The sequence below is a fragment of the Pogonomyrmex barbatus genome, unplaced genomic scaffold (assembly GCF_055798465.1).
Source record: "Pogonomyrmex barbatus isolate J1 unplaced genomic scaffold, ASM5579846v1 scaffold1, whole genome shotgun sequence".
NCBI classification, from domain to species: Eukaryota; Metazoa; Arthropoda; class Insecta; order Hymenoptera; family Formicidae; genus Pogonomyrmex; species Pogonomyrmex barbatus.
The window spans coordinates 7,837,947-7,865,634 of NW_028297098.1; the positions used below are offsets into that span (position 1 = coordinate 7,837,947).

A 27,688-nucleotide genomic window follows, 5' to 3' on the forward strand; every position below is an offset into this window, starting at 1 on the left:
CCGGGCCAGCAGGGTAAAAGTATGCCGATGATCGTTCCCGAGTCTCGCTATATGGCCGGTAAGGACACCGTGTGGTTTTAGTGGATATGGGATCAGTCTGACTCTCCTCGGGCAAGTCTTTTATACTCGAGGGAGTCAGTGCGTAAAGAGCATTTCTACACGTTAAAAAAAAGCTGAGAATAAAGAGCGAAAGAGACAGAACCAGACTTGTTAGCCTCTATCTATTACCCAACGCCGGCCGAACTTTCGAGTTCTCATGGACATGCTTTCTCGTTGTGTGCGTCATCCCTACTCCTTTACTCTCTGGTGACTCTCATCTTGAAATTCTCATCACTGTCCCTGACTGACAGTATACTTTTGCGATTAGAAGACACAAGTTGCATGCTCATTGTGCTTGTTATTATGGCGAGTGCGCATCAGTGTTGGGAGCTAACGAGTGAACAGAAAATTTATGCAAAGACGCATTTAAACGAGACTGATGACATTAGGAAAGATGCTCTAGCAGAGATTAAACGTTGGATAGAGGAAAGCAGCGACTTATGCGCACAAACTGGTAAAAACAACAGCATTATTATTATATTATTATAACCCTTATAAAAATTTAAATACTAGAAAGTAGTGAGTAATTATTTTGAATATTAAAAACACTATTGTTAATGCTTTTAATATACAAAATAGGTAATTTCCAGTATTAAATTGACTAGTAGAATAAAATAAAATATACATACATACGAGGGTAGTCTGAAAAGTTTTGAGCCTAACATAGAAACAAGTATTTTTTCGGTCAAATATAATTTTATTTTTCAATATCTCCTTTTAAGTCGATACACTTTTCCCATCGATACTCTAACCTCTTTAACTTCTCCAAATAGTAGTTGGCGTCTTGCTCCGCAAAATAGGCGTTTACGTATGTAATGATCTCCTCGTTCGATGAAAATCTCTGTCCTCCAAGCGAAACTTTAAGCTTAGCTTCCTAAGCTTACTTGGGAAACAGGAAAAAGTCGCTGGGAGCCAGATCTGATGAATACGGTGGGTGGTCAATCAATTCGAAGTGCAGTTCGTGAATTTTAGCTATGGTGACCGCCGAAGTGTGAGCAGGTGTCTTGATACAGCACTTTCTTCTTCTTCAAATGCGGCCGTTTTTTTTTCAATTTCTGTCTTCAGCTTATCAAGTAATGATACATAACACGCTCCCGTTATTGTTTTACCTTTTTCAAGATAGTCGATACACACAATTCTACTATGACTATCTCAAAAAACAGTCGCCATTACCTTCCCAGTTGATGGAACCGTCTTCACCTTTTTCGGAGGAGGTTCACCCTTTGCAGGCCACTGTTTTGACTGTTCTTTTGTCTCTGGAGTGTAGTGGTGGATCCAAGTTTCATCTACAGTTATGAATCGACGCAAAAAATCTGACTCGTTTCGCTTGAATCGCTCCAACAGAGCCTTGTTCATTCGAAAATGTTCACTCGAATTCGTTTTTGGTCTAAAGTGAGCAAGCGCGACACCCAACGCGCGGATAGCTTGCGCATATCCAATTCTTCAGTCAATATATAATAAACGCGTTCTTTCGATATGCCCATAGCCTCTGCTATCTCTCTAATCTTGATTCGACGGGCGTCCAGTATCATTTGGTGAACATTTTTGATGTTATCGCAGTTTTTGGCTGTCCCGAACGCTCATCATCGGCCAAGCTGGTACGACCACGTTTAAATTCAGCTGCCCATCTTTTTACGGTGGCAAATGATGGGGCAGAGTTCCCGTAAACAGCGTCCAACTCGATTTTATTAATTTGCGCAGGCGTATTGTCTTTCAAATGTAAGAATTTAATCACGGCACGATATTCAATTTTTTCCATTTTTACAAAAACACTGACATCGACTGACACAAACGACTGTCAACAACAACTAAGCGTCCAAAATGGCTGAAATTTTCATAAAAGTCTTTCAAAGCATATACTATTGTAGTACTAGAATGTTTTTAACGAGTAATGTCTTCATGTTAAGACTCAAAACTTTTCAGACTACCCTCATACTGTCTTGATTATAGGATTTACATACTTTATAAAATGTATAGTTCTGCAAATACATAGTTTTGCTTGTCTAATTATCTATTAATTATATATTTTATACACTGTAATTAATTAATTTTACTTCGATATTTCTTTGGTACAAATTATCACATGCATCTCCCTACTTATTTTCTACTTTAGAAACTCCGTTACTTATTTTCTATATAATAATTTATTTTTTCTTCCTTTCAGTCGTCCACACTTTTTCATCCTATTTTCTTTTTTTTTCTTTTTATACAGTTTCTTGTGTCAGTTTACCTCATCTAATTCTTTATCTTATAATTTATCCGTGATTGTTTCTTCATCCTTTTCTAATTCTATCACCCCTTAGTTTTACTATAGTCTTCCACATAATTATAATCTTCACATTACTATAGTCACATAATGCTCAATCCTCGCTCTCTCTGCAAAATAAATATCCCCATAGATCTTTTTCTAACCAATATTTATTTCTTTCCTCCAGAACATCTTAATTTAACGAAAATTCTAATTTCATCCCCTGTACTAATTCTAAGAATTTCTTCCTTTAATTATTTTGGGTCTTGCCTTTTTTATTTCTGTCTCTTTATATTTCTTATTATACTTTGCTCCTAGAATTGTATTATCTTTCCATTGCCTCTGCGTTTCCTTTCCTCTATTAATTCTTTTTCCTGTATTTCTTCCCTTTTATTATCTAATTTTTCTAATTCTTTTGTATCCCAGCCATTCTTATTATAATAATCTTTTCTCTCTCATATTCATCCTTCCACTCATATGATTCTTTCGCAATCAGACTTAAATTAACTAGTATTAAATAGAATTTTCAAGATAAGATAAAAGATAGCAAATATGTCAAACTATTATTTAATAACATTTAATTACAATTTATTAATTCAATGTCTTTCATCGACAATTGAGAAATTAAGTTTAATTAGGTATTTAGCTTAGTAAAACACAATGTGAGTCAAGCATTTGTTGGATTATTTATAATTATATATTCTAATATTTAATTAAAATAATGTTTTCATAGTGGAAATATTCAAGATATATTCTGCTCTGAAATGACGCAAAGAAATTGATACGGCAACTAATTGTGATTTGCATGCTCTCAAGATCATAATTACGCATATATCGGTGGGATGTTATTATATAACAATAATTTATTCCATTAATTCTCAGAGTTAGCTAAGATAAGCTTAAAATAATTTTGTTTTTTTATTTGTTCAGATATACTTCACTAACTTATATACAATAATTTTATTATACAATAATAATTTTTAATATTAATGAGATGATTCTTGGTATTAGATATGAAGTAGTAAAAAGGCAAATGAGAATTAGCGCTATTTACGGAGCGCAATTCTTTATTACAATTTAAAAATATATAACATACTTTTCGACTTTAGTTTGAGTCATCCTCAATGTATACCAAAATAAAAATAAGATACCGTGTTCATTAATGTTAATTTCGCTAACTCGAATTATTATGATCGCGCTATTATATCATCTTTAAAGAGATAGGATAATCTTTAAGGGTGTCAATTATCAGATAGATAGCTCACACAAAACCGAATAAACATGCGCAAGAGTGCGGCGCGGTTCGGTAATAATTTTAATTTAAATTAAAAATGTTAATTAAAAAAAATGTTTATAAATTTCTAATATTTATTATATTTTTCTTAATGTTTCTTAATGTTATAATACTGAAATTTTAAAATAATATTTTAATCAAAATGATCGTTTTAATTCACAAGGTCAAATTTAATTTTTCGCATATAAACATGTTTGATATTTGCATATATATTTGCATATGTTTTTATATAAGTTAAAAGAGCTAGAGGTTACATAAAACATGTTAAATGACTGTATGATAATACTTGTTCTTCCCTTGGAAACACAGTATAATAAAATATATTATTAGTTTATAAATTAAAAAGAATTTTCAAAAACACAATTTAAAGTCTGATTATTTTAACTACGTGATTATAATAATATAAAATCTAATAAATTAATGATGTAAATGAATGTATGAATAAATGAATGTATGACTACTACGCTATGATTACTACGCTTCATTTACAGATGATATTAGTATTCTACCATATTTGAGGATTTGTAAGTTTGATATCGAGGAAACTAAAATCAGAATTCAAAACTATCACAAATTGCGATCCGATGTACCAGAATGGTATACAAATAAGGATCCATTCCAACCGGAATTACAGGCAATATTCGATTTGAGGTAATGACACGTATTTCAAAATATAAGGATTTATTGAAATATAAAAATTTGTGAATTTTTTATAAGATTTCTATTTTCATTTCTATTAATTATATTTTATTAAGGATGAAGTTTAAATTAAGAACTTGTTAATATAAAAAGCCAAGGTAAAAAGATTTTAACTTTTCTGAAGACTACTGAAATATTTTATTTGCATTTAGAATGTTCTTTTTTCTACGAAAGCCAGACAATCAAGGAAGATCCGTTATCTTCACACGTCCTTGTCTGTATGATCCAAAAACAACTAAATTATCGGATCTAATAAAGGTATAATTAAAATAGTTAATATAATTATAATATATAATACGTATAAATATAGAGTTTCCCAAGTGGAAATCCTTTAGTATTTTGAAAACTAAGTATTTTCGAAAAAAAATGCTTCATATGAAAGGTATAAGGTTTTAAATTGCGTATAGCAGTATAAAGCTTCTGAATAATCGCCGCGGCCATATTGGAATCGTGACGTTATAAGCGAGAAACGACACGTAAAATGCGACTCGAGTGCGCCAAGTTTTTGTACGTCATTTTTTTTTACACATCAGGTTTCACCTTGATCAAAAGGTTTTAACCAGTAGTTATTGTTTATTAAAAAGTTATATACAGAAAAATTATATACAATTATATACAGAAAAGTTTGAAAAATACGTTAATTTTTATCAATGTATCAACATATAGATTTGAATTGAATTTTGTGCAGAAAGTTGTAAACTCATGTGGAATCTCGCTTCGCATTGAAGTGTATGTTAGGAGATAGTATGTTCCACCTCCCACCCTCCCTACGGGAGAGCTCCACTATCAAAAGATCTAATCTAATCCGTATTACAGTGGTAGTACATATTAAATATTATGTACTATATCATCATTATGAAAAATTATAAATCCATGTGGAACTTCGCTTCGCGTAAGTAATAGTAATTTTAATCATTTTAAGAATTAGAGTGGTGCTCTTAAACTGAGTACTTTTTCTTAATATTAATATAATATTCTTATAATATATAATATTCTTAACTTTTGAAGTTAAAATAATAACAATTTTAACAAATTTTAAAAGAATAAATAGTTTTTATTAATTATAAAATTCTTTTAATGTTTACAAGTTATTTAAATTTAATTCACTTATGAATCTATCAACCAATTAATCAAATAGAGTTAAATATTTATAATTCGAAAAAAGTGATTAAAATTTTTAATTAAAATGACGTAAAGAGAACTATAAAAATTTTTTACTTTAAAATTTATATGTTTTTAGTTGTTTATAATTTTATAATTACTTTAAAGGATGTCTGTTCAGAATCATTGTGTCATCGATAACCCCTTTTATGCATTAACCTTTAACAAACTGTTAGTGAGGAGCATTCCTAAATCATAGTATTGCATAGAAAATAGTTTCCAAATAGTTAAAAAACTATCAGGTCATCAAATCAAAGGAAATTACTCTTTGGTTTCATTTGACATAGTATCGTTGTTTACGAATGTTCCTCTAGATTATGGATAGCATCTCCAAACGCTGGGATGATATAGCACGAAATTGTAATATTCCCAAGGATGAATTTTTGAAAGCTATCTCTTTTCTATTGCATTCTATTTATTTTATTTTTGATAAACAAATTTATAGGCAAACTTTCGGATTACTAATGGGTTCTCTCTTGTCCTCGATCATGGCAGATTTGATAATGAGAGATCTGGAAGAGATCAAGAAATTGGAGTTAACTCTGCCATTTTATTATCGATACGTGGATGATATTGCATTAGCTATCCCACCCAATATGGTTAATATTTCAGTTAATGAAATACTTTTCAACTCTTTCCATCTTAGATTGTAATTCATAACTGAGATGAGGGGCCGGAATTGGACTTCTTGGAAGTTATCATGAAATTAGCGACCATTTTGATTGGTTGATCATAAACCAATTTTCTCAGAGAGATTTTTAAATTTTTTATCGCAACAAATCTCTATTCCAAAAAGGGGGAGTTGTGTACGAGTTGGTGGATAGAGCTTTTTCATTATCATCCCTAGTACCATCAAAAAAACTTTGAATTTATTTTCTCTATCCTTCCGAATAACAATTATCCCCCTAACTTCATTCTCGATTGCATTTCTCGTAGACTCAAATTCCAATTTTATAAATATAATGACACACAAATATATATATCTAGAAATGGAAATGAATTGGTGGACAATGATAGAAGGACCAAAGAACCAAATTTCATAATACCTTTTAATCCGTTAACAAATGATAAATTCAGAACGATAGTCAACGATCTTGATGCTAAACTAGCTTTCTTTAGTATTAATAAATTGAATAGATTTTTATGCGTTCATAAAGATAAGATCCACCAGACACAATAAAAATGTGATATATAAGATATATATATAAGATAGAATGCAACAATTGCGATAAATATTATGTAGGACAAACTAAGAAGCAACTTAAAATAAGATTAAATGAGCATCGTAGTCATATTCGTAGAATACAGATACCAGATGATTATGGATCATAGAACACAATTAGAACAGATTAGAACACAATTACGACTTTTTCTGGGACAAAGTTAGAATTTTAGATGTCAAACGTGACTATGAAAAAAGATTGATTTCCGAAATGCTATTCATTAAATTACACGAAAATAATATAATAAATTTACAAAGACACGGAGTTTCTACATTATGCCTATGTTTCTGTTCTCAACAAATTATAAATATTTTGCAACCTTGTATTATTTTGTTTTATCTTACATATACTTATACCTTTTATCTCATTATTTGTCTGTCTTTTGATTTGTGTGTTTCAATCTTAATTTATTAATTTCTATTTTATATTTTTAACTCTTTACAATTTCTTTAAAATTTAATCACGTATTATATATGGCTTAACTCTGTTGTGGCAATATAGCAATCCAAATATACAGAGATCCTAGATCTTTATGCAGTTTATTGTTGTCATTTAGGGATACGATTAAATTGTTTCCCTTCACGCGACTTGGTAACCGAAATGGGCGACAAACAGTTTGCTGTGCCATGGTAGAGTTTCGTCGGCCTTTCAATTTTCGTCGTTATATCTGAAGATGGCTTAATTATTAGAACTAAAACGTATCGAAAATAAATGAAGAATGTAACTTAATTGCGCATTGTTTACCGCGCTATTTCGTTTTCGAATTACTTTAAAGTTACTATATTAAATTTACAGATACAGATTTAATGCTTAATATTGAAGACATTAAGAAAATTATATAATCTTTAAATAAAATATGAACAAGTACATAAATGTATTAATAACATTATTATTAGATTAATTTTATATATTTCTAGAAATTTTATATATTTCGGTTGAATTATTAACAATAATTTACCTCTAATTTGATTTTATTAAGGTAAATTAATCTAATTCCTAAATATTTGTAAGTTAAGAATTTAAGTCAAAATTAAATGGTAATTTTTACATTAAATGTATTAATAAAAAGTCTTAAATAATTTAATTGCTCTTAATATAAATGTATGTACTGAGTTTCAATAAAATCGGCGAATTACAGCTCATATAGCTCCGAATTTTATGTTAGTTTGGTTTTGGACAAAATCTTGTTCATATTTGTAAAATATTTTAATTTTTATGTGATGTCAAATAATTTTCTATTCGATTAATAAAATCTTTTATATCTTTATATCTATAAACTTTAACGTCACTTTTGTAGGTCCATAGGTCATGAATAAAAATAAAAATTTTTTAAATGACGAAAAATTTAAAATTATATACAAAATTGCGTTATTTATAGTTCTTTACGTCTATAGACTGTTAAAATAAAATTTGAAAATATTTTTGGAATTTCAAATATTTTTGGAATTTCACACCTGTGCCAAAATGATCGCCCTAAATAAACATATATAAATATCGAATATGAAGCTCGTATAATTAAAAATAAATATTTTCAAAATGGCGGCAGAAAAATTTTAAAGGAAGAATTGCAGAAGAAATGCAAAGATATGCGGAAAAATTGTGAAAGAGTTGTGGAATAGTTACGGAATAGTTGCGGAAATGTTGCGGAGGAGATGCAAAGATATGTTGCAAAGATGAGTTGCAGTTCCAGGAAGGTTGCGGAAGAGTTGCGGAAGAAGTGCAAAGATATGCGGAAAGGTTGCGGAAGAATTACGGAAAGATTATGAGAGACTTGTGAAATGGTTACGGAGATGTGCGGAAAGATTGCGAAAGAATTACGGAATGCGGAGTGCTCGCGGAATGGTTGTGGAAAAGATGCTATGATATGCGGAAGGATTATGAAAGAGTTGCAGAATGGTTGCGGAATTGCTGCAAAGATATGCGGAAAGATTATGAAAGAGTAGCGGAATGATTGCGGAAATTGTGAGAAAATTACGGAATAGTTGTAGAGATATACGGAAAAATTACGGGAGGATTGCGGAAGTATGCGGAAAAGTTGCGGAACGGATGCGGAGATATCCGGAGAGATTGCGAGAAGAGAGAAAATATCGGGCAGAGAGACTGTGGAATGACCATGAAATTATATAACATTCATATTTCGCGCTGAGGACTTCATTGGCGTTGCCGCGTAATTGCAACCGTAGCTTACGGACGGCGACGATGATAATAATGACGACAATTATAATGACGACGTTTTTTAAAAGTAAATTTCTAGAATTGGACTTTGAATTGTAATATCTTCGCTCACAGGACACGTAGAAAAAAACTAAAAATACTTTTATTACATAATTTAAATCTAAACTATTGATTGCATCTATTTAGAACTTGATTGATTCAGCCGTCATTGAGATCCGATAATCTTGATACTTAGCAACTCGCAGAGTCGCGTAAAGAGACATGACCGGTCTCGCGCTCGTGAAACGCTGACGCTTCCACTTGGCGACGAGCCACGATTGTGTCTCTCGATCTCTCATATGTGTGTGTGCGTGCGTACGTGAATGCGCCTATGTATGTATATCGCTTCACATACCGGTATCCACATCCACAATGAATATAAGTGTGAATATCTATCCCCATACTCATTCATATATCTATGCACGCGCGCGCGCGCACGCATACACGTACACACACGTAAAGAATAAAAAATGAGAGTTTTTATTTAAACATTTTAAAATGATTTTTACGTGATTTTAATAACTATTTAACTATTTGAGATTATGCTAATATTGCGCTAATCATGCTATGTAATGCGCTATTTAAAAGCGTACAACTTTTATATGAGGCATTTTTTTGAAAATGTTTAGTTTCTAAAATGTTAAAAAATATTTACACATTTTTTGAAAGTTCTAGTTAGGGTGTCCATTTTATTTTTGACAGTCAAATATTTGGAAATCCCGTGGTGTTAGAAAATGTATCAGACAAAAGATGTTAGGTCTAGAGGCGACTACATGATTGTCATATTTGATTCATTTGCGAATGAAATCACTGTCGATATTTCTTTATGATTGCCATTCTTTTTAAAATAAAATTATATATTGTAGGAGAATAGAAGAGATCGATTTTGATGCAGAGTCAATTGGAATGTTCCTAGACGAATGATCGATAATCGATCACTGCCAGTCGCGTTCGCAAGTGTATCCGCGCGGTGCGAGATAAACACGCATAATGATTTTAGACAAGTCTGAAAAGAGCCACGTAAGACAGAGAACGAAAGAAGAGATAAAAGAGTTGTCGTTAAACGGAAGAAAGACCACAATAAGAGTTCAAAGTGTTTTGAGAGACTATATTTCCGGCGGACTAATTACTAGGAAAGTGACAAGTTATACGGACATTATTTAGATAAGCTATTTGGTATATTAATTGGATTGATTGACATATATATTTTATCACTCAGTTTTTATTATTACATATGGATAATAATTTCATTAGAAATCGAATGAAACCGAATTTATAAAGAAATACTTTAATATTTGTCTTAGTATAAAATTCCAACCTTTACCCTTTTTCCTTTGAATGATCAATTTTTACAAGCGCTAGGAAGGTTACATTTGCTGCATTCCTTCGGGCACTTATCTCACGCATGCGCATCCTCTTATTTTGGATTTATTATACATAAGCTTATACATAAGAAATTACCAGTATATAAAAATTTGTGTGTATCGCTCATTTATTTCAGCGCTTCGATCTACTGTCATCTTATATTTTTTCAGTCACGATTCTCTTCAATCAATTTCCTCCAATAATCTAAAAATATAATAAAATTTATATATTATATTTAAATGTATATTACGTGAATTATAATATACATCGATTATAATCTTAAATATAAAAAATTCTTCAGCGATGAATTTTAATAATAGTATACATAGCATACATAATAGCATACATAATAATAGTGTACAGTTCCTACTTTGCTTCCTCGTAATTTTAACTAATTTTAACTAATTGCTCTTGCATAAGCTTTCATTTTCATTGGACTCATATTTAATAAAATTATTATCTTTTATTCAACTATATATGTACATATATTCGTTTATTATCTAACAATCCTACAATATTTTTGTTAATATGATCTATAGTTATTCTAAGTATGAAAGTATGAAAGTATTAAGATACATTTATCAAAAAGTCAATAGTTTTACGAGATATTTTATATTTTATTTTAATATATTCTGACATAAAATATGAAATATCTTGTAAACTATTTATTTTTTCATAACTGTACTTTAATTTTTAAATACAAAATTTAAGACAAATTAATAGAAAAGAAAGAGACACACAGTTACTTTAAACAATTATATAATTAATTATATACAAGTATACAATTCTTTTTCGAAACTACATTCTTTCTTTATAGAAATATAGTCTCATTATCTCTTTGTGTATAAAAGTATTAAGGTTCAATTATGAAGAAATATTTTTCACGTTTTTATTCTAGCACATTTTATATTTTATATAAAAATAGCTAGAATAAAAAAAATATAACACATCTGCTAAATTATTGACCTTTTGATAATTCCTTTTGATATCTTAATACTATTATATTCACAATATAATTAAAAAGATTTAAAAATCTATATCTTTATTATATACAAGAAAATATATAATTCTATTAAAAGATAACAACCGTAAAAAGTATTAATAGTAACTCCATTGCAAATAAGTCAACATCATAATCTTGTGACCCTTACCAAATTTTATAACTTTTACCTAATACATTTTTTAAATCTCGCGATTTTCAAATGTTTGACTGTCAAATAAATCAAATAAAATAAAATGAGTCACCTTGTGTGGATAGGTGCAGCAATGCGAGTTATATAACGGATGGTATTGCAAAAATTCAAATCGAAGTTTTTTTAGCATGCATTTATGTTTTTAAATGATTAATCTTTTCAGATTGGCATAATGATGTGGGATATAAGGCTAAGAAATTATGTTGAAACATCAATATATGGCTACGTTTTATACATGGATTTATCCGGTTTGAGTTTGGATCATATTACTGCATTTGGACCCCGTGTTATGATAAATTTGATACATTTGTGGCAGAAATATCCAGCAAACTTTGTAACAATTAACTTCATAAATACACCAGGATTTGCGGATGCAACTTTGTCACTTTTCAAAACGTTTATGAATGAAGACTTGAAAAAAAAGATTCATTCCTCCAGGACAACAGAAGGTAGTTTTAATGATATTCCAGCTAATATTTTGCCAAATGAATATGGTGGTTCTGGGGGTCCAGTACAGGAATTAACAGGTAATTACTATAAATTAAAACAAATTGGTTTAGTGAATTTTTCATATTTAAGATCGTAATCGATGTATATTATAATTCACGTAATATATATTTAAATATAATATATAAATTTTATTATGTTTTTAGATTATTGGAGGAAATTGATCGAAGAGAATCGTGACTGGTTTATCGATGATGAAAAATATAAGATGACAATAGATCGAAGCGCTGAAATAAATGAGCGATACACACAAATTTCTACATACTGGTAACTTCTTATGTATAAGTTTATGTATAATAAACTTAAAATAAGAGGACGCGTATGTGTGAGATAAGTGCCCAAAGGAATGCAGCAAACGTAACCTTCCTAGCTCTTGTAAAAATTATTCAAAGGAAAAAGGGAATAGATAAAGATTGGAATTTTATACTAAGACAATTAATTATTAGAATATTTTTTTACATAATTCGGTCTCATTCGATTTCGAATGAAATTATTATCCATATGTAATAATAAAAACTGAATGATAAAATATATATGTTTAATAAAAATAAATTTATAAAATGATTTTATCAATAGTCTTATCGTTTATTTCCTTATATATTATGTCATTATGTCGTTATGTATATACATAATTAACCTGTCAAAATCATAGACTTCTGTATACTAATGTGTGCACATACAAATACAAATACGCATACATATACAAATATCCATCATTAGATGACATTTTTGTGATGCATGCACTAAATTTGTACATAAGAATTGGCATCACTTATATATAAAGAAAAACCTACGAGTATACACAGAAGTTTATAGCGATACATGAACACTATATAATATGAAAAATCAAATAAAATATGAAGGAAAACTTTTAGTAAAATTTATATCCTTAAATTATGTAAAGACGTAGACAAGTGTGTTTATTATCTTGTGTGTTTATTATCTTTCTTGTTTATTATCTTGTACTTAGAACTTATAATTTGATTTCTTTTTCGTTTGATTTTTTTTTATTAGATTTGCACATATTCAGAGAGCAAAACGTGCCAAAAGTGCCAAACGTGCACAAATTGCGAAGTTATACATGTTATGCCGGCAAAAATTGAGTAGCAATCCAGCATGGGCTGCTGGCAGATACTGCCAGCAAAAATGCAACACATATCGAGTAAGCTTTGCATCATAACATGTTGCAAAAATGCTGTAAAAATTGAACAAAGCTTGTCATCATAAATACATCAGATATTCAAGCATTTTACGTTGTCACAATATTCAACAGAAAATACTCCAAAATTTAGCATGATATGCGTCAAGACATGTTGCAAAAATGTAGTAAATATCTGGCATATTTATTCTTTTACACTGTGACAGCAGAAATACAGCAAGAATGCAACACGATCTGTAACGATCAGATACTGGTAGCAGAGACGCAGCAGAAACAAAGTACAGTGTGCCATCACATCGTGACGATAAAATTTCGACAGGTACAAAGCACGATCTTTATCAGTGTGTCGGCAGAAATCGTGCATAGTGTGCCATCACGTTGTGGCGGCAAAATTGTAACAGAAATCAAGTAGGACTTGCTGGCATAATTTGCCAACAAATCGGCAACAGAAATCGTACAAAACTCTGCGTCTATCATTGAACAAAATAATTAGAAAACTAGATCACTAGATTGCGTTCGTTTCTCGCATGCAAAATTTATCAAACTTTCTATATAAGCGAAATCATATTTAACACTTAAACACACATTTATTATTTACATATTTTTGTATGCGCTTGATGCGTAATTGATACGTAATTGTCCAATAAAGTAGTTAACGAAATGTAGTACCTGGGAAATAGTACATTATATAAAATGTACAATGTTTGATACATTATTTGATACGATATAAGAAGCAAAAGAAAAAAATCATAACTTATATCTTTAAGCTTTTTATAATTTATTTGTGCTGTAAAATATATTAATTTTATCATTAGTAAAATAATTAAAAATTATTCTTCTAAAATAAGAGATGGAAGAAATAATAGACATTTTTCAAAATTTTTTAGTAATAACAATTTAAATATTTACAAAACAGAATTTACTCGATTTCTGTGGTTAACTTGCCAACAAGTTATGTTAGCAGGGCTTATTTGATTTCTGCTACAATTTTGTCGTCACGTCATGACGACATTGTATTCGATTTCTGCTGCGTTTCTGCTGCCGATATCTGATATGGCAAACTTTGCACGATATCTACAACAATGAACGTAGAATTATATCAATTCGCAAAATAGAATTGATGTTTGAAAACACCTTTACTACTGTGCAACATGCCGTGCCTGAGCGCGCGAATTTCAGACAATTTGATTAGTCAGCTTTAAACCCTTATAAATTGAAAACTATTGTAACGAAATTTTGGTATTAGACTTTTCATCTCGAAATGATCTTAGGAATCTGCCATTAACGGATGTCACGGTAAGTCTGGGACACCCTGTATACAATATCGTCAAATTTCTATATATTCCTAGATCACTCCTTATGTGTAAATGATGCCAATTCTTATATAGAAATTTGATGCATGCATCACAAAAGTGTCTAATGATGGATATATGCGCACATATTAATATATAGCGGTCAGAAGTCTGTGCAAGTTAATCTAATTTTGGGACATAACATATAAGAAAATAAGAAATAAAATTATTGGATTTGATAAAAATATTTTATAAATTTATTTTTATTAAACATATATATTTTGTCACTCAGTTTTTATTATTACACACAATAATTTCATTCGAAATCGAATGAGATCGAATTATTTATAAAAAAAACACTGTAATATTCAAGTGTCTTAATATTAAATTCCAACATTTCGACTTTTTGAAATTTTTCTTTAGGTGATCAATTTTTACGAGCGCTGGAAAAGTTACGTTTACTGCATTTCTTCGGGCATTTATCTCACGCATACGCAATCCTTCTTTATTTTGGGTTTATTATAATACATAAACTTATTATGTTACATAAGACGTTACCAGTATGTAGAAATCTGTGTCGCTAATATCGCTCAGTTATTTTAATACTTTAGTTTTTAGTACTTTAGATCTAGTGTCTTATATTTCTTATATTTTTCATCATTGATAAAGTTACGATTCTCTTCGGCCAATTTCTTCCAATTATCTAAAAACATAATAAAATTGATATATTACATTTAAATGTATATTACATGAATTAAATATTACATTGTATATTACATCAATTAAATTATATCAATATGGCAGACATAGAAAAATATGTAAATTCGTTAAATTATTATCTAAATAATTATTGCTATCTTAAATATGAAAAATTTTTCCTTTCAATTTCTTGTTTATATAATAAGAAACATTCATTATTATTCAATGTCCTAGTCAAAGTTCTTTGTTTTAATTTACAGTAATTACCTGTTAATTCCTGCACTGTACCACCATATTCATTTGGCAAAGTATTAGTTGGAATATGATTGAAACTACCTTCCGTTGTCCTAAAGGAATGTAACTTATCCTCCAAGTTTTCATCCATAAACGTTTTGGAAAGTGACAAAGTTGCATTCGCCAATCCTGGTGTGTTTATACAATTAATTGATATAAAGTTTTCCGGATATTTCTGCCACAAATGTATCAAATTTATCATGACACAAGATTCAAATGCAGCAACATCATCTACATCCAGATTGGATAAGTCTATATATATATATATAACGTAACCATATATTGATGCTTCAACATAATCTCTTAGCCCTAAATCCCACATCATTATACCAATCTAAAAAGATTAATCATTTACAAAATACATGTCAAAAACATCACTTTAAATTTTTGCAATGCCGTCCATTATATAACTCGCTGCACCTTGCTGCATTGCTGCACCTATCCACACAAGGTGTCTCATTTTATTTTTGACAGTCAAACATTTGAACATCGCGAGGTTTAAAAAATGTATTAGATAAAAGGATTATAGGATTTGGTAAGGATCATAAGATTATGATGTTGATTTATTCACATTGCAGTTACTATCAACATCTTTTATAATCGCTATTTTTTTAATAGAATTCCCTTATATATTATATTCCCTTTTATATTATATTTCTTTTTATGATTTTTTTTTCTAATTATGCTACGAGTATAATAATATTAAGGTATAATTATTAGAAAGTAAATAATTTACGAGATGTTTTATACTTTCTATTTTATTCTAATACATTTTTATATAAAACACAAAATATCGTGAAGTAGTTATTTAATCTAGTTATTTAATCATAATTGCATCTTAATACTTTTATACACAGAATAATGTGACAATCGATTTATGTAAAGAAAGATAGTAAAAAAAAGTTAAAAAAAAGTCGGATATTTGCATACAATTAATTATATAATTTTTTTGTATCTTTTTCATATCTATTTGTCTTATAATTCTATACTTAAAATATTAAAGTATAGTTATGAAAAAAATAAATAGTTTACAAGATATTTTATCTTTTATGTTAAAATATATACTATATACTAGATAGAATATACTAGAATAAAATCCAAAAAAAAATATCTTATAAGAGTATTGACATTTTGATAAATCTTAATATTTTCTATCTTAGTATCTTAATATTTTTATATCTAGAATCTAGAGATCATATTAACAAAAATATATAACTTTATTTTAAAAAAAATTGGATCTTAAAGAAATATCGACAATGACTTCATTTACAGATAAATCAAATATGACAATCATATATATAGTCGCCTCCGAACTTTACAATTTTTGTCTTATATATTTTTTTCTAACACTACGGGATTTCCAGATATTTGACTCTCAAAAATAAAATAAGCGCTCTATCTAGGATTACCAAAAAATGTGGAACTACCTTAATATTTTAAAAACTAAACATTTTCGAAAAAATGCCTTATATAAAAGTTATATGCTTTTAAAAGACGCATTACATTGCAATATTAATATGGCCTTGGATAATTGTTAAAATTACATAAAAATCACATTGAAATTTTTAAATGGAAATCATCTTTTATTGCATATTTTTCTAACTATAGTCTCGAAAACTTTTCAAAATACTAAAATAGTCTTTTATTAAGTCTTTTATTATTATTTTTTGAGTTATAAGGCTTGAAGTTACAGTACTGCCAATATTAACATTATCTAAAATATTGCGAGAAGGTTATCCGATCGGATTTACATTTCTTTTATGTGTGATGTGTGTGCGTGTGTGTGTGTGTGTGTGTGTGCGCGCGCGCGCGCGCGCGCTTGGTGTGTTAATAAGTAAATAACTGGGTAAATGTAGGTGTGGGTATGTAGGACGATGTACACACACAGGTGCTCCCATGCACACACAAGAAATGTAAATCTGACCAGTCAACCTTCGCTTTGGGTAATGGTGGCAGTACTATAATTTTCATCATATAAAAGTGGATTTAATGAAAAAAGACTTTACTTTAAGTGTTTTGAAAAGCTCGAGATCAGCCACAAGAATATACAATAAAAAATAAAGGAATGATTCTTAATGTTATAACAATGAGACAAATAAGAATCAGCGGTAAATGGTGTGGCGGCAATTAATGTTAGTCTGTTTTTAATATGAACTGTTCATCGAATGGACACAGTGTTACATTTATACTTGTACCACTGAAGATGACCAAACTTGAGTCGAAACGTTTGGAATTTGTAATAAAAAGTGTTAATTGCGCACCGTTTACAGCGCAGATTCTTATTTGCCCTATTGTGTCCTATTGTTAAAAAATGAAGGTTTCAATTTAAAAATTTTAAAGTGATTTTCACGTGACCTTGATGCTCCCTAAGACTATACCTATACTATATAAAAGGTGTAGGATTTTAAAAGATATTATATACTACTATATTAGATACCACTATATTAGATATTATATACTACTATATAATGTCTTTTAAAATCCTACACCTTTTATATGGAGTATTTTTTTTTTTTAATTTTTAGGTTTCAAAATACTAAAGAGTTTTCACACTTTTAGAAAATTCCATGTTATATCATATGTATCATATAATAATATATAATACTATTTTAATCATACCTTTATTATGTTTGATAATTTATTTATTTTTGGGTCATACAGACAAGGACATGTGAAGAAAACGGATCTTCCTTGATTATCTGGCTTTCGTAGAAAAAAGAACATTCTAAATGTAAATAAAATATTGCAGTAGTCTTCAAAAAAGTTAAAACATCTTTTTACTTTGTTTTTAATATTCATAAACTCTTAACTTAAATTTTATTCATAAATAATAAAATATAATTAATAAAAATGAAAATAGAAATTTTATAAAATCTTCTATCTTATAAAAAATTCACAAATTTTTATACTTCAATAAATATTGCCTTATGTTTTGAGATACGTGTCGTTATCCCAAATCGAGTATTGCCTGTAATTCCGGTTGAAATGGATCCTTATTTGCATACCATTCTGATATATCAGATCGCAGTTTGTGATAGTTTAAATTCTGATTTTAGTTTCCTCGATATCAAACTTACAAATCTTCAAATATTGTAGAATACTAATATCATCTGCAAATGAAGCGTAGTAATCATAGCAATATTAATTTATTAGATTATATTATTATAATCACGTAGCTAAATAATCAGCTAAAATAATCAGATTTTAAAAACAATTTTTGAAAATTCTTTTTAATTTATTATGATAATTTATTATGATAATAATATTTTTTATTATACTATATTTCCAAGGAGAGTGCCCCCCGTTTGTCTACATCTTATTTGCCAACAATTCCGTTTGCGCACAAAAATTATTGCTCACAGGTCGATTGCCTATGAGCTCTTTTACACAAATAAAAATTTTAAAATAAATGCACGTTTATATACAAGACATTTTTGCGCGCAAGCAGTATTGTATACATAATATTATTTTCTATAGATCGATTGTCTACAAGCACAATTGCACATAAATAAAAAATTTAAAAACAAAGAAATGCATACGATCTAGGAACTATTACACACAAATCGTTAATTGGTATCATTTGTCCACATCCCATTTGTCGACAATCCCGCGCACAAAAGCTACTGTCTACAGATTGATTGCCTGGAAAATGCTATTACATACATTCTTATCACACACTCACTCATTTCTATTTTACAGCATATGAATCGTGAAGTCAGAAGCGAAATATCAAACTTTCTTTTGCAAAATATATCAAAGTAAAATATTTATTTCGTGTCATCATACATTTTATTATCGACATAAATTAATACAGAGCATATTTCACTCGTGCCTTATTGATATCTATTATTTATTATAAATTAATAATCAAATATTTTTTTATACTTGCAGATGAACGTATTTTTTAAATGTCAGCAGAGGATTATTACGGTGCTCTTGATTTAAACGAGCCAAATGATTTATCTTTTTATCCCGTCAGATTCACTATCAAGCGATCTCATACATGGTGCATGTTGTATATGCCTGAATACAATTGCCATTCATATATTTGTATTGTTATGTGGGCATTTGTGTATGTCTAATGATTGTGAGCAAGAAGATAAGAAATGTTCGTCATGTCGCAAGGAAGATTTCTATTGTTTTCGCGTTATTGATTTCTATAATGACGTGATATATCTGTGAAAATTTCGAATGCAAAGCAATTCACAATGTCATTAATACTATTTATGTTACCAGCATATCATGTACTTTTATGTAGTAACTAGTAAGTGTCAGTACTTTCTAAGTTTGTTATGACATTATGTTAGAAATGTATTATAAATATACTATAAGATGCGCATTACGCGCATATTATTTATTTATTATTTTATGTAATACTGTTGTAAATGTAATACTGTGAAGTAAGCGCAATAAGCCGCCGTGAGCGAACAACTGAGTTGGCTGAAAAATGACTCATCATTTCAGAAATTATTTTGCACTTTTGTTACGTGACGAATCGGATAGATATCTCAACTTATTGTACATTTTATAAGTCTCAGAATTACGAAATTATTATGTTTTTCAGAGGAAAAAAACTAAATTATAAGGTTATACGTCGCAAGATACTTACTGCACATAATTTCTCGTTTATAACGTTATAAAAGCGCTATAGCTGCGGCGAGATAGTCGAGCATTAATTTACCATTATTAGAAGTGGATTGATTTTAAAGCTAAGATGTTTTTATCTTATATATTTGCATATACATTCTGAAACATCAATATTCTCATTATCTATCTTACATCTCAGATTGTTGCTTTCTCGTAAATATAACAACGCTATATAGTTTATATTTTGGCATTCAGCTCCACACAGGTAACTAACATTCTTTACATAACTATGTTATAGTATATATATATATATATATATATATATATACTGTCTATAGCTAAATTCATTTAAATTGGCCCGAAATTTATTTATCATTATAATTAACTATCTATTTTCTGTATCCATTTTAATTTTCCTATATTCCTAATTTAAAAAATTTTTTTAAAAGAACTTGTAGGCAATCAATCTATGAGCAATAATTTTTGTGCGTAAACGGAATTGTCGGCAAATGGAATGTGGACAAACGATGTGGGCAAACAATTTGTAGGCAAACAGCACTCTCCCATTTCCAACGAACAAAGGACAAGAATTATACTATTATTTTCACAACTTTTATGCAACCTCTATCTCTTCTATAACTTATATAAAAACGTGTTATATGTATGCAAATAATACCAAAAGTTTAGAGTGCGAACAATTAAATTTGATCATGCGAATTAAAACGATTATTTCGATTATTTTAAGATTTCAAAATTATAAACATTAAGAAAAATACAATGAATATTAGAAATTTATAAATATTTTTTCAATTTAAATTAATTAAAAGTTATTATTATATAAATCAATGATATATATATATCTAAACTAATAGAAAAACAGAATTAATTTAATCAATCTTAGTTAAGTCTGAGAATTAATGGAATAAATCGTTGTTATATAATATTTTCCGATGCATACGTAATTATGATCTTGAGAGTACACAAATCACGATAATTAATTGTCGTATTAATTTTTTTATTATAAGCTAAATATTTCTTGAAATATTTCCACTATTTAAACTATTTAATTAAATACTAAATTTAATTAAATACTTAACACTATTTAATTAAATATTAGAATACATAAATAATCCAATGAATGTTTGACACACATTGTGTTTTATCGTTATATTAATATCTAATTAAATCAAATTTCTCAATTGTCGATCAAAGACATTAAATTAGCAAATTTTAATTAAATTTTATAAAATAAAATTTTATAAAATAATAGTTTGGCATATTTATCTATATGCTATCTTTTATCTTATCTTGAAAATTCTATTTAATACTAGTCAATTTAAGTCTGGTTGGGAAGAATTATGTATGAGTGAAAGAATAAATATGGGAGGGAAATAAAAGATTATTATAATAGGAATAGATGGGACACAAAAAAATTAGAAGGATTAGATAATAAAAGGGAGAAATAGGGATGGAAGAAAAATTAATTAATAGAGAAAGGGAAACAGAGGTAATAAAATTCTAGGGGCAAAGTATAATAAGAAATATAAAGAGACAGAAGATGAAATTAGAATTTTCGTTAAATTAAGATATTCTAATCTGGAGGAAAGAAATAAATATTGGTTAGAAAAAGATCTATGGGGATATTTATTTTGCAGAGAGAGCGAGGTTTGAGCATTATGTGACTATAGTAATGTGAAAATTGTAATAAAACTAAGGGGTAGTTTGTAGAATTAGGAGGGGATAAAAAAACAGTCGCGGATAGATTATAGGATAAAAAATTAGATGAGGTAAAGGACAAGATTTTAAAGGAACTATGGAAAAAGAGAAGAAAAGAAAATAGAATAAAAGGATGGAGAAGGCTGAAAGGAAAAAAAAGTAAATTATTATATAGAAAATAAGTAACGGAAGACGCAATTAGTAGATTATTAGACACAAGTAAAGCTATGTATGTATATATTTTATATAAATGGTATAAGCAAGATAGTATGCATGTGGATGAATGTGGAAGGTTTGAATGAGAAATTGATTTAAGGAAAATTATACATCAAGTTCCCTTCTTAATTTTTGTCAAGCTAAATTGAATAAATATTCTATTCTATTAGTTAATTTAATACTGGAAATTTTCTATTTTGAATATTAAAACCATTGAACAATGATGTTTTTAATATTCAAAATAATTAATCATTACCTTTCAATATTAAATTTCTATAAGGAATGTATTAATACTACTGCTGTTTTTACCAGTTCGTGCGCACAAGTTTTTATTTTTCTCTAGCCAACGTTTCTCTGCTACAGCGTTTTTCCTGGTCTTGTCGGTCTCGTTTAAATATGTATATGTATCCTTCTGTTGCGTTTTTGCGTTGTTGATTCTTTTTTTGTTTGATTTTTTTCATTATGCATAGATTTTAATACGCAGATTTTAATTCATCTATATAGATTTTAATTCATCTATCTCATATATATATATATATATATATATATATATATATATATATATAAAATTATATTATTGTTTATATATGTATAAATAACATCTTTTCCATTTTTAAAGTGTAAAGTAATTTATTGTTCTTCTGTTGCATTTTTGCGTTGCTGATTGATTTTCTCATTTTGCTTATTTAAAATATATATATATGTAAATAATTTCTTTCATATCACACAATTACAATATATGTATATAAAATTACAAATTACAAATTGATAATACATACAGTTAAATTTATAATGTATATATATATATATATATATACACGTTTTTATATTATATATGGTTTTATGAAAAATTATGTTTTATTTAAAAAATAAAAATAAAGTAAAAATTGATATGCAATATAAAATGAAGAATTTAGTAATTAAATTTTTCTTTAGAAAAATTCTTTAGAAAAATTTAATTATTAAACTAACTAACTTGGCGTATTTCCTCGTGAGATAATGTTTATCATAAGCACTTCCCGCAGCGAATTCTTAAATTCGCTGAGTTATCTGTTACAGATGGCGCGGTTTTTGAAGATGACTCATTAAAAATGCATGACAGTAAAGATTATATGATAAGATTCTTAACAATATGCTACCATAATATAATCAATATGGACATTCAACAATCGAATACGGGTTCGCGCAAATTTATTCGCGCAGGTTACATTATTAGCACTCAATGAAATTAAACAGGAACGTAGACGGTAAAAAGACACAGACGAGTTAAAGGACAATCATAAGTGCGGTATATTTAGGATTCTTATTATTCCGACATTCGTTCTTGTTGTTTCTTAACATAATGGCATGATCACGTGATACGGAAAATAAGAATCAAAGAAGTACCAACCAATGAAGTACTGATATCTCATACTGGTTATATTGTGATGCAGTTTCGATGCATTTTCAACCTTGTTTATCGGTGATGTCGCGTCGTACTGACAGTATACATCTGCGATTAGAAGACGCAAGTTGCATGCTTACTGTTATTATGGCGAGTGCTCATCAGTGTTGGAAGCTAACGAACGAGCAGAAAATTTATGCAAAGATGCATTTAAATGAAACCAACGAGACTAGAAAAAACGCCGTAGCAGAGATTAAACATTGGATACAGGAAAATAACGACTTACGCAAACGAATTGGTAAAAACAATAGCATAATTATTATCTTTATGAAAATTTAATAGTAAAAGATAGTGATTCATTACTTTGAGTATTAAAAATTTTGTTGTTCATTGCTTTATTAATATACAAAATAGATAATTGCCAGTCTTAAGTTGGCTAGTATTAAATTAGATTTTTGTAAACAGTAGGAAACACGTTAAACTATTATTTGATAAAATTTAATTACGATTTAGTGTCTTCAATCGGTAATTGAAAAATTAGAGTTGATTAGATATTTAGCTCGATAAAACACGATGTGTGTGAAGCACTCGTTGGATTATTTATAATTATATAGTTTAATATTTAATTAGAATAGTATTTTTCACTATAGTGGAAAAATTTTAAGATATATTTAGTTCTGAAATGACACAAAGAAATTAATAGAGCAATTAACTTGAGCAAGTGACTTATCTATGCTCAAGATCAAAATTATGCATGCATCGTGGAAGATATTATATAATCATGATTTAGTCCATTATTTTAAAACGTAACTGGATTGATTGAATTAATTTTGTTTTTCTATTTTTTTTAAATATCTCGTTGATTTAGAACAATTTTTACTTAATTTTAATTGAAATGATCTTTAAATTTCCAATTTTTATCACATTTTTCATTGTTTACGATTTTGAATTCTTAAAATAGCACTTAATTGAAGTAATCACTTTTGCAAGAATTCGTAAATTTAATTGGTCACATGTAAACATATTTGATAATATATGCATATAATTATTGCAATATTAATATTGCATGTTATTAATATAATGTTTTTATGTCACTTAAGAGAGATAGAAGCTATATAAAAATTGATTAATAATTGAATAATAATTCTTGTCTTTTCCTTAAAAATATTGTATAATAATTGTATAATAAAACGTTATTAATATTATAAATTAAAAGTTTTTGAAAATTATCTTTAAAATCTGATTATTTAATGTGATTATAATGATATGAGATCTGATAAATTAATAACTAGGATTACTACTTTATTTAGATGATTTTAATATTCTTCAATATTTGAGGATTTGTAAGTTTAATATCGAGGAAACTAAGATCAGAATTCAAAACTATTATAAACTGCGATCTAATATACCAGAATGGTACACAAACAAGGATCCATTTCGACCGGAATTGCAAATACTCCTCAATTTGGGGTAACGACACGTATTTCAAAATATAAACATTTATTGAAGTACAAAAATTTATGAATTTTTTATAAGATTTTTATTTTCATTTTTATTAATTATATTCTGTTAAGAATAAAATTTAAGTTAAGAATTTGTGAATATTAAAAACAAAGAAAAATGTTTTAACATTTTTAAAAACTACTGAAATATTTTATTTGCATTTAGAATATTCTTTTTTCTACGAAAGCCGGATAATGAAGGAAGAATGGTTTTTTTCGCACGTCCTTCTTTATTTGAACCAAAAATAAGTAAATTATCAGATGTAATAAAGGTATGATATTATATGTATTATATATAAAGTTTTCTGAAAGTTTTTAGTTTTTTCAGAAACTAAGTATTTTTGAAAAAATGCATATAAAAGTTGTAGAGTTTTAAAATGCGCATTACATAACAACATTAATACGGTTTTAGATAGCGTTTAAGAGCGATTAAGAGCATGTAAAAATTAAATTGAAATTTTGAAATTAAAGGCTTCATTTCTTATTGTATATTATTGTAGTTAACCTCGAGAGCGTTCCAAAGCACTAAAATAAAGTCTTTTTCCATTAAACATCTTTTTATAAGATTTGATAGTTATAATAGTTATATACTGCCCGCATTAATATTATTCATAGTGTATCGCGTGGAAATTGCCCAGTCGAATTTATACCTCTTTGTGTGTGTGTGTGTGTGTGTGTGTGTGTGTGTGTGTGTGTGTGTGTGCGTGCGTGTGCGCGCGCGCGTGTGCATTTTTTTCAAAAATGCTTAATTTCCGAAATATTAACATTCCTTACGTTTGGTAAGCTTATATAAGGTGCTTATTTTATTTTTTAATACTTAGATATCTCGTAATTTTAGAAAAAAATATATCAAATAAAAGTTGTAAGATTTAGAGGCGGCCATATTATCATATCAATTCATTTGCAAATGAATCATTGTCAACATTTCTATATGGTCGCCATTTGTAAAAATGAATGAATTATATATTTTTGTTAATACAATTCCTCTAGTTAGTCTATTATATAAAAATATTAAGATACATTTATCAAAAAATCAATAATTTATCAGAATTTCATATTTTATTATAAATATTCTAGTATATTTCTGACATAAAATATAAAATATCTTGTGAACTATTTATTTTTTCATAATTGTATTTTAGTATTTTTATGTACAGAATTATAAGACAAATCAATATACATGGAAAAGGTATAATTATATAGATATAATTTTATTTAATTATATATGATTATATAAAATATAATTATATTATTATATTTTTTTAATTGTATAATTATGTTATTATATTTTTTATAGTTACTATAAAAAAAATTATGTAATTAATTATATGCAAATACCTATCTCTTTTTTAAGAGATCCTTTCTTCATACATTCTTCAATACATTTACATTTTATATTTTATATGAAAACATATCAGAATAAAAAATAATAAAATTTTGTAAATCATTGATTCTGGTAATTATACTTTAATATTATTATAGTCACAATATAATTATCAATTATATTACATAAAAGAAAATATATAATTTTATTCACAAAAGCAGTAGTGATCACATTTTAATAAACTAATATCATAATTATGTGACTCTTAGCAAATCTTATAATTTTTATTTGATACATTTTTTTAAACCTCACGATTTCCAAGTGTTTGATTCAAAATAAAATGAGACATCTTGCGGATATGTATGTAGCAATGCGAATTATGCAGCGGACGGCATTGCAATAATTCAAAGTGATGTTTTTTATATGCATCTATGCTTTTAAATAATTAATCTTTTTAGATTGGCATAATGATGATTGATTTAGGACAAAGAGATTATGTTGAAACATCATTATATGGTTACAATGTATATATAGATTTGTCTGATCTGAATCTGCATCATATTACTGCATTTAGACCTCGCACTATGATAAACGTGGCCCATTTGTGGCAGAAATATCCAGGAAATTTTAAATCAATTAATTTTATAAACATGCCAGGATTTGCGAATGCAACTTTGTCACTTTTCAAAACGTTTATGAATGAAGACTTGAAGAAAAAGTTACATTCCTTTAGGACAATGGAAGATAGTTTCAATAATATTCCAGCTAATATTTTGCCAAACGAATATGGTGGTACTGGGAGTCCAGTACAGGAATTAACAGGTAATTGTTATAAATTGAAATAAAGAACATTTGACTAGTGGACAATAACGAATGTTTCTTATTATATAAACAAGAAATTGCAAAGAAAAATTTTTCATATTTAAGATTGCAATAATTATTTAGACAATAATTTAACGGATTTTTTTTAATGTGCCAATATATAATTCAATTTTTGTGTAATATACATTTAAATATAATATATAAATTTTATTATGTTTCTAGATTATTACAAGAAAACAATCGAAGAAAATCGTGACTGGTTTATCAATGATGAATAGTACAAAGAAGATAATGTTGAAGCACTAGATTTGAAATGAATCGCGATACATAAGTACTATATAATAGGAAATTAAATGAAGTGTGAAAAAACTTTTAATAAAGTCTATATCCTTAAATTATGTAAAAACATGGACATAATGTGTGCACTTAGAACTTAGTTTGTTTGATTTTTTTCATTATGCTTGCATAAAGATTTTAATTTATCTGTTATATATATATATGTATATATATATATATATATATATATATATATAAAACAGATAAATTAATTTAATTATATATATATATATATATATATATATATATATATATATATAATTAAATTAAAATGAAATATGAAAAAAGAATATATACATATAAAAATAAATAATTTGCACTAGGCATTATAGACACACGCTACGCACATATCAT

At 27.9% G+C, this 27,688-nt stretch overlaps 3 protein-coding genes and 1 pseudogene across 7 annotated transcripts in view; 2 read left to right on the forward strand and 2 right to left on the reverse strand.

Moving 5' to 3' along the window:
• On the forward strand, nt 1–27,404 carry LOC105431949 (retinol-binding protein pinta-like). 4 transcript variants are annotated; one of them, XM_089081131.1, is made up of 6 exons: nt 1–58; nt 23,452–23,648; nt 24,661–24,820; nt 25,019–25,124; nt 26,635–26,998; nt 27,221–27,404. In XM_089081131.1, exons 2-6 carry the CDS (start codon nt 23,483–23,485, stop codon nt 27,274–27,276), a joined length of 852 nt encoding a protein of 283 aa, XP_088937257.1. In that variant the 5' UTR covers nt 1–58; nt 23,452–23,482; the 3' UTR covers nt 27,277–27,404. The 4 variants fall into 4 exon arrangements, with proteins under 4 accessions (XP_088937257.1, XP_088937252.1, XP_088937260.1 ...); XM_089081126.1 differs by having other exon boundaries at nt 5–58; nt 22,992–23,648; XM_089081125.1 differs by lacking the exon at nt 1–58 and adding an exon at nt 22,805–23,067 and having other exon boundaries at nt 23,400–23,648.
• LOC148937996 (aminopeptidase N-like) overlaps nt 1–27,688 on the reverse strand; it is a 76,237-nt gene that overhangs the window by 47,518 nt on the left and 1,031 nt on the right. The window lies entirely within an intron of this gene.
• On the forward strand, nt 66–12,567 carry LOC105431919 (retinol-binding protein pinta-like). Its single transcript, XM_011646427.3, has 5 exons — nt 66–553; nt 4,133–4,292; nt 4,493–4,598; nt 11,660–12,023; nt 12,150–12,567. The coding sequence occupies exons 1-5, from the start codon at nt 382–384 to the stop codon at nt 12,272–12,274; spliced, it is 927 nt and encodes a 308-aa protein (XP_011644729.2). The 5' UTR covers nt 66–381; the 3' UTR covers nt 12,275–12,567.
• Nucleotides 14,701–22,420, reverse strand: LOC148938001 (retinol-binding protein pinta-like; annotated as a pseudogene). Its single transcript, XR_016139980.1, has 5 exons — nt 22,276–22,420; nt 18,398–18,557; nt 18,067–18,252; nt 15,421–15,781; nt 14,701–15,157 (listed from the first exon to the last, which is right to left on the reverse strand). The product of XR_016139980.1 is annotated as a retinol-binding protein pinta-like (transcript).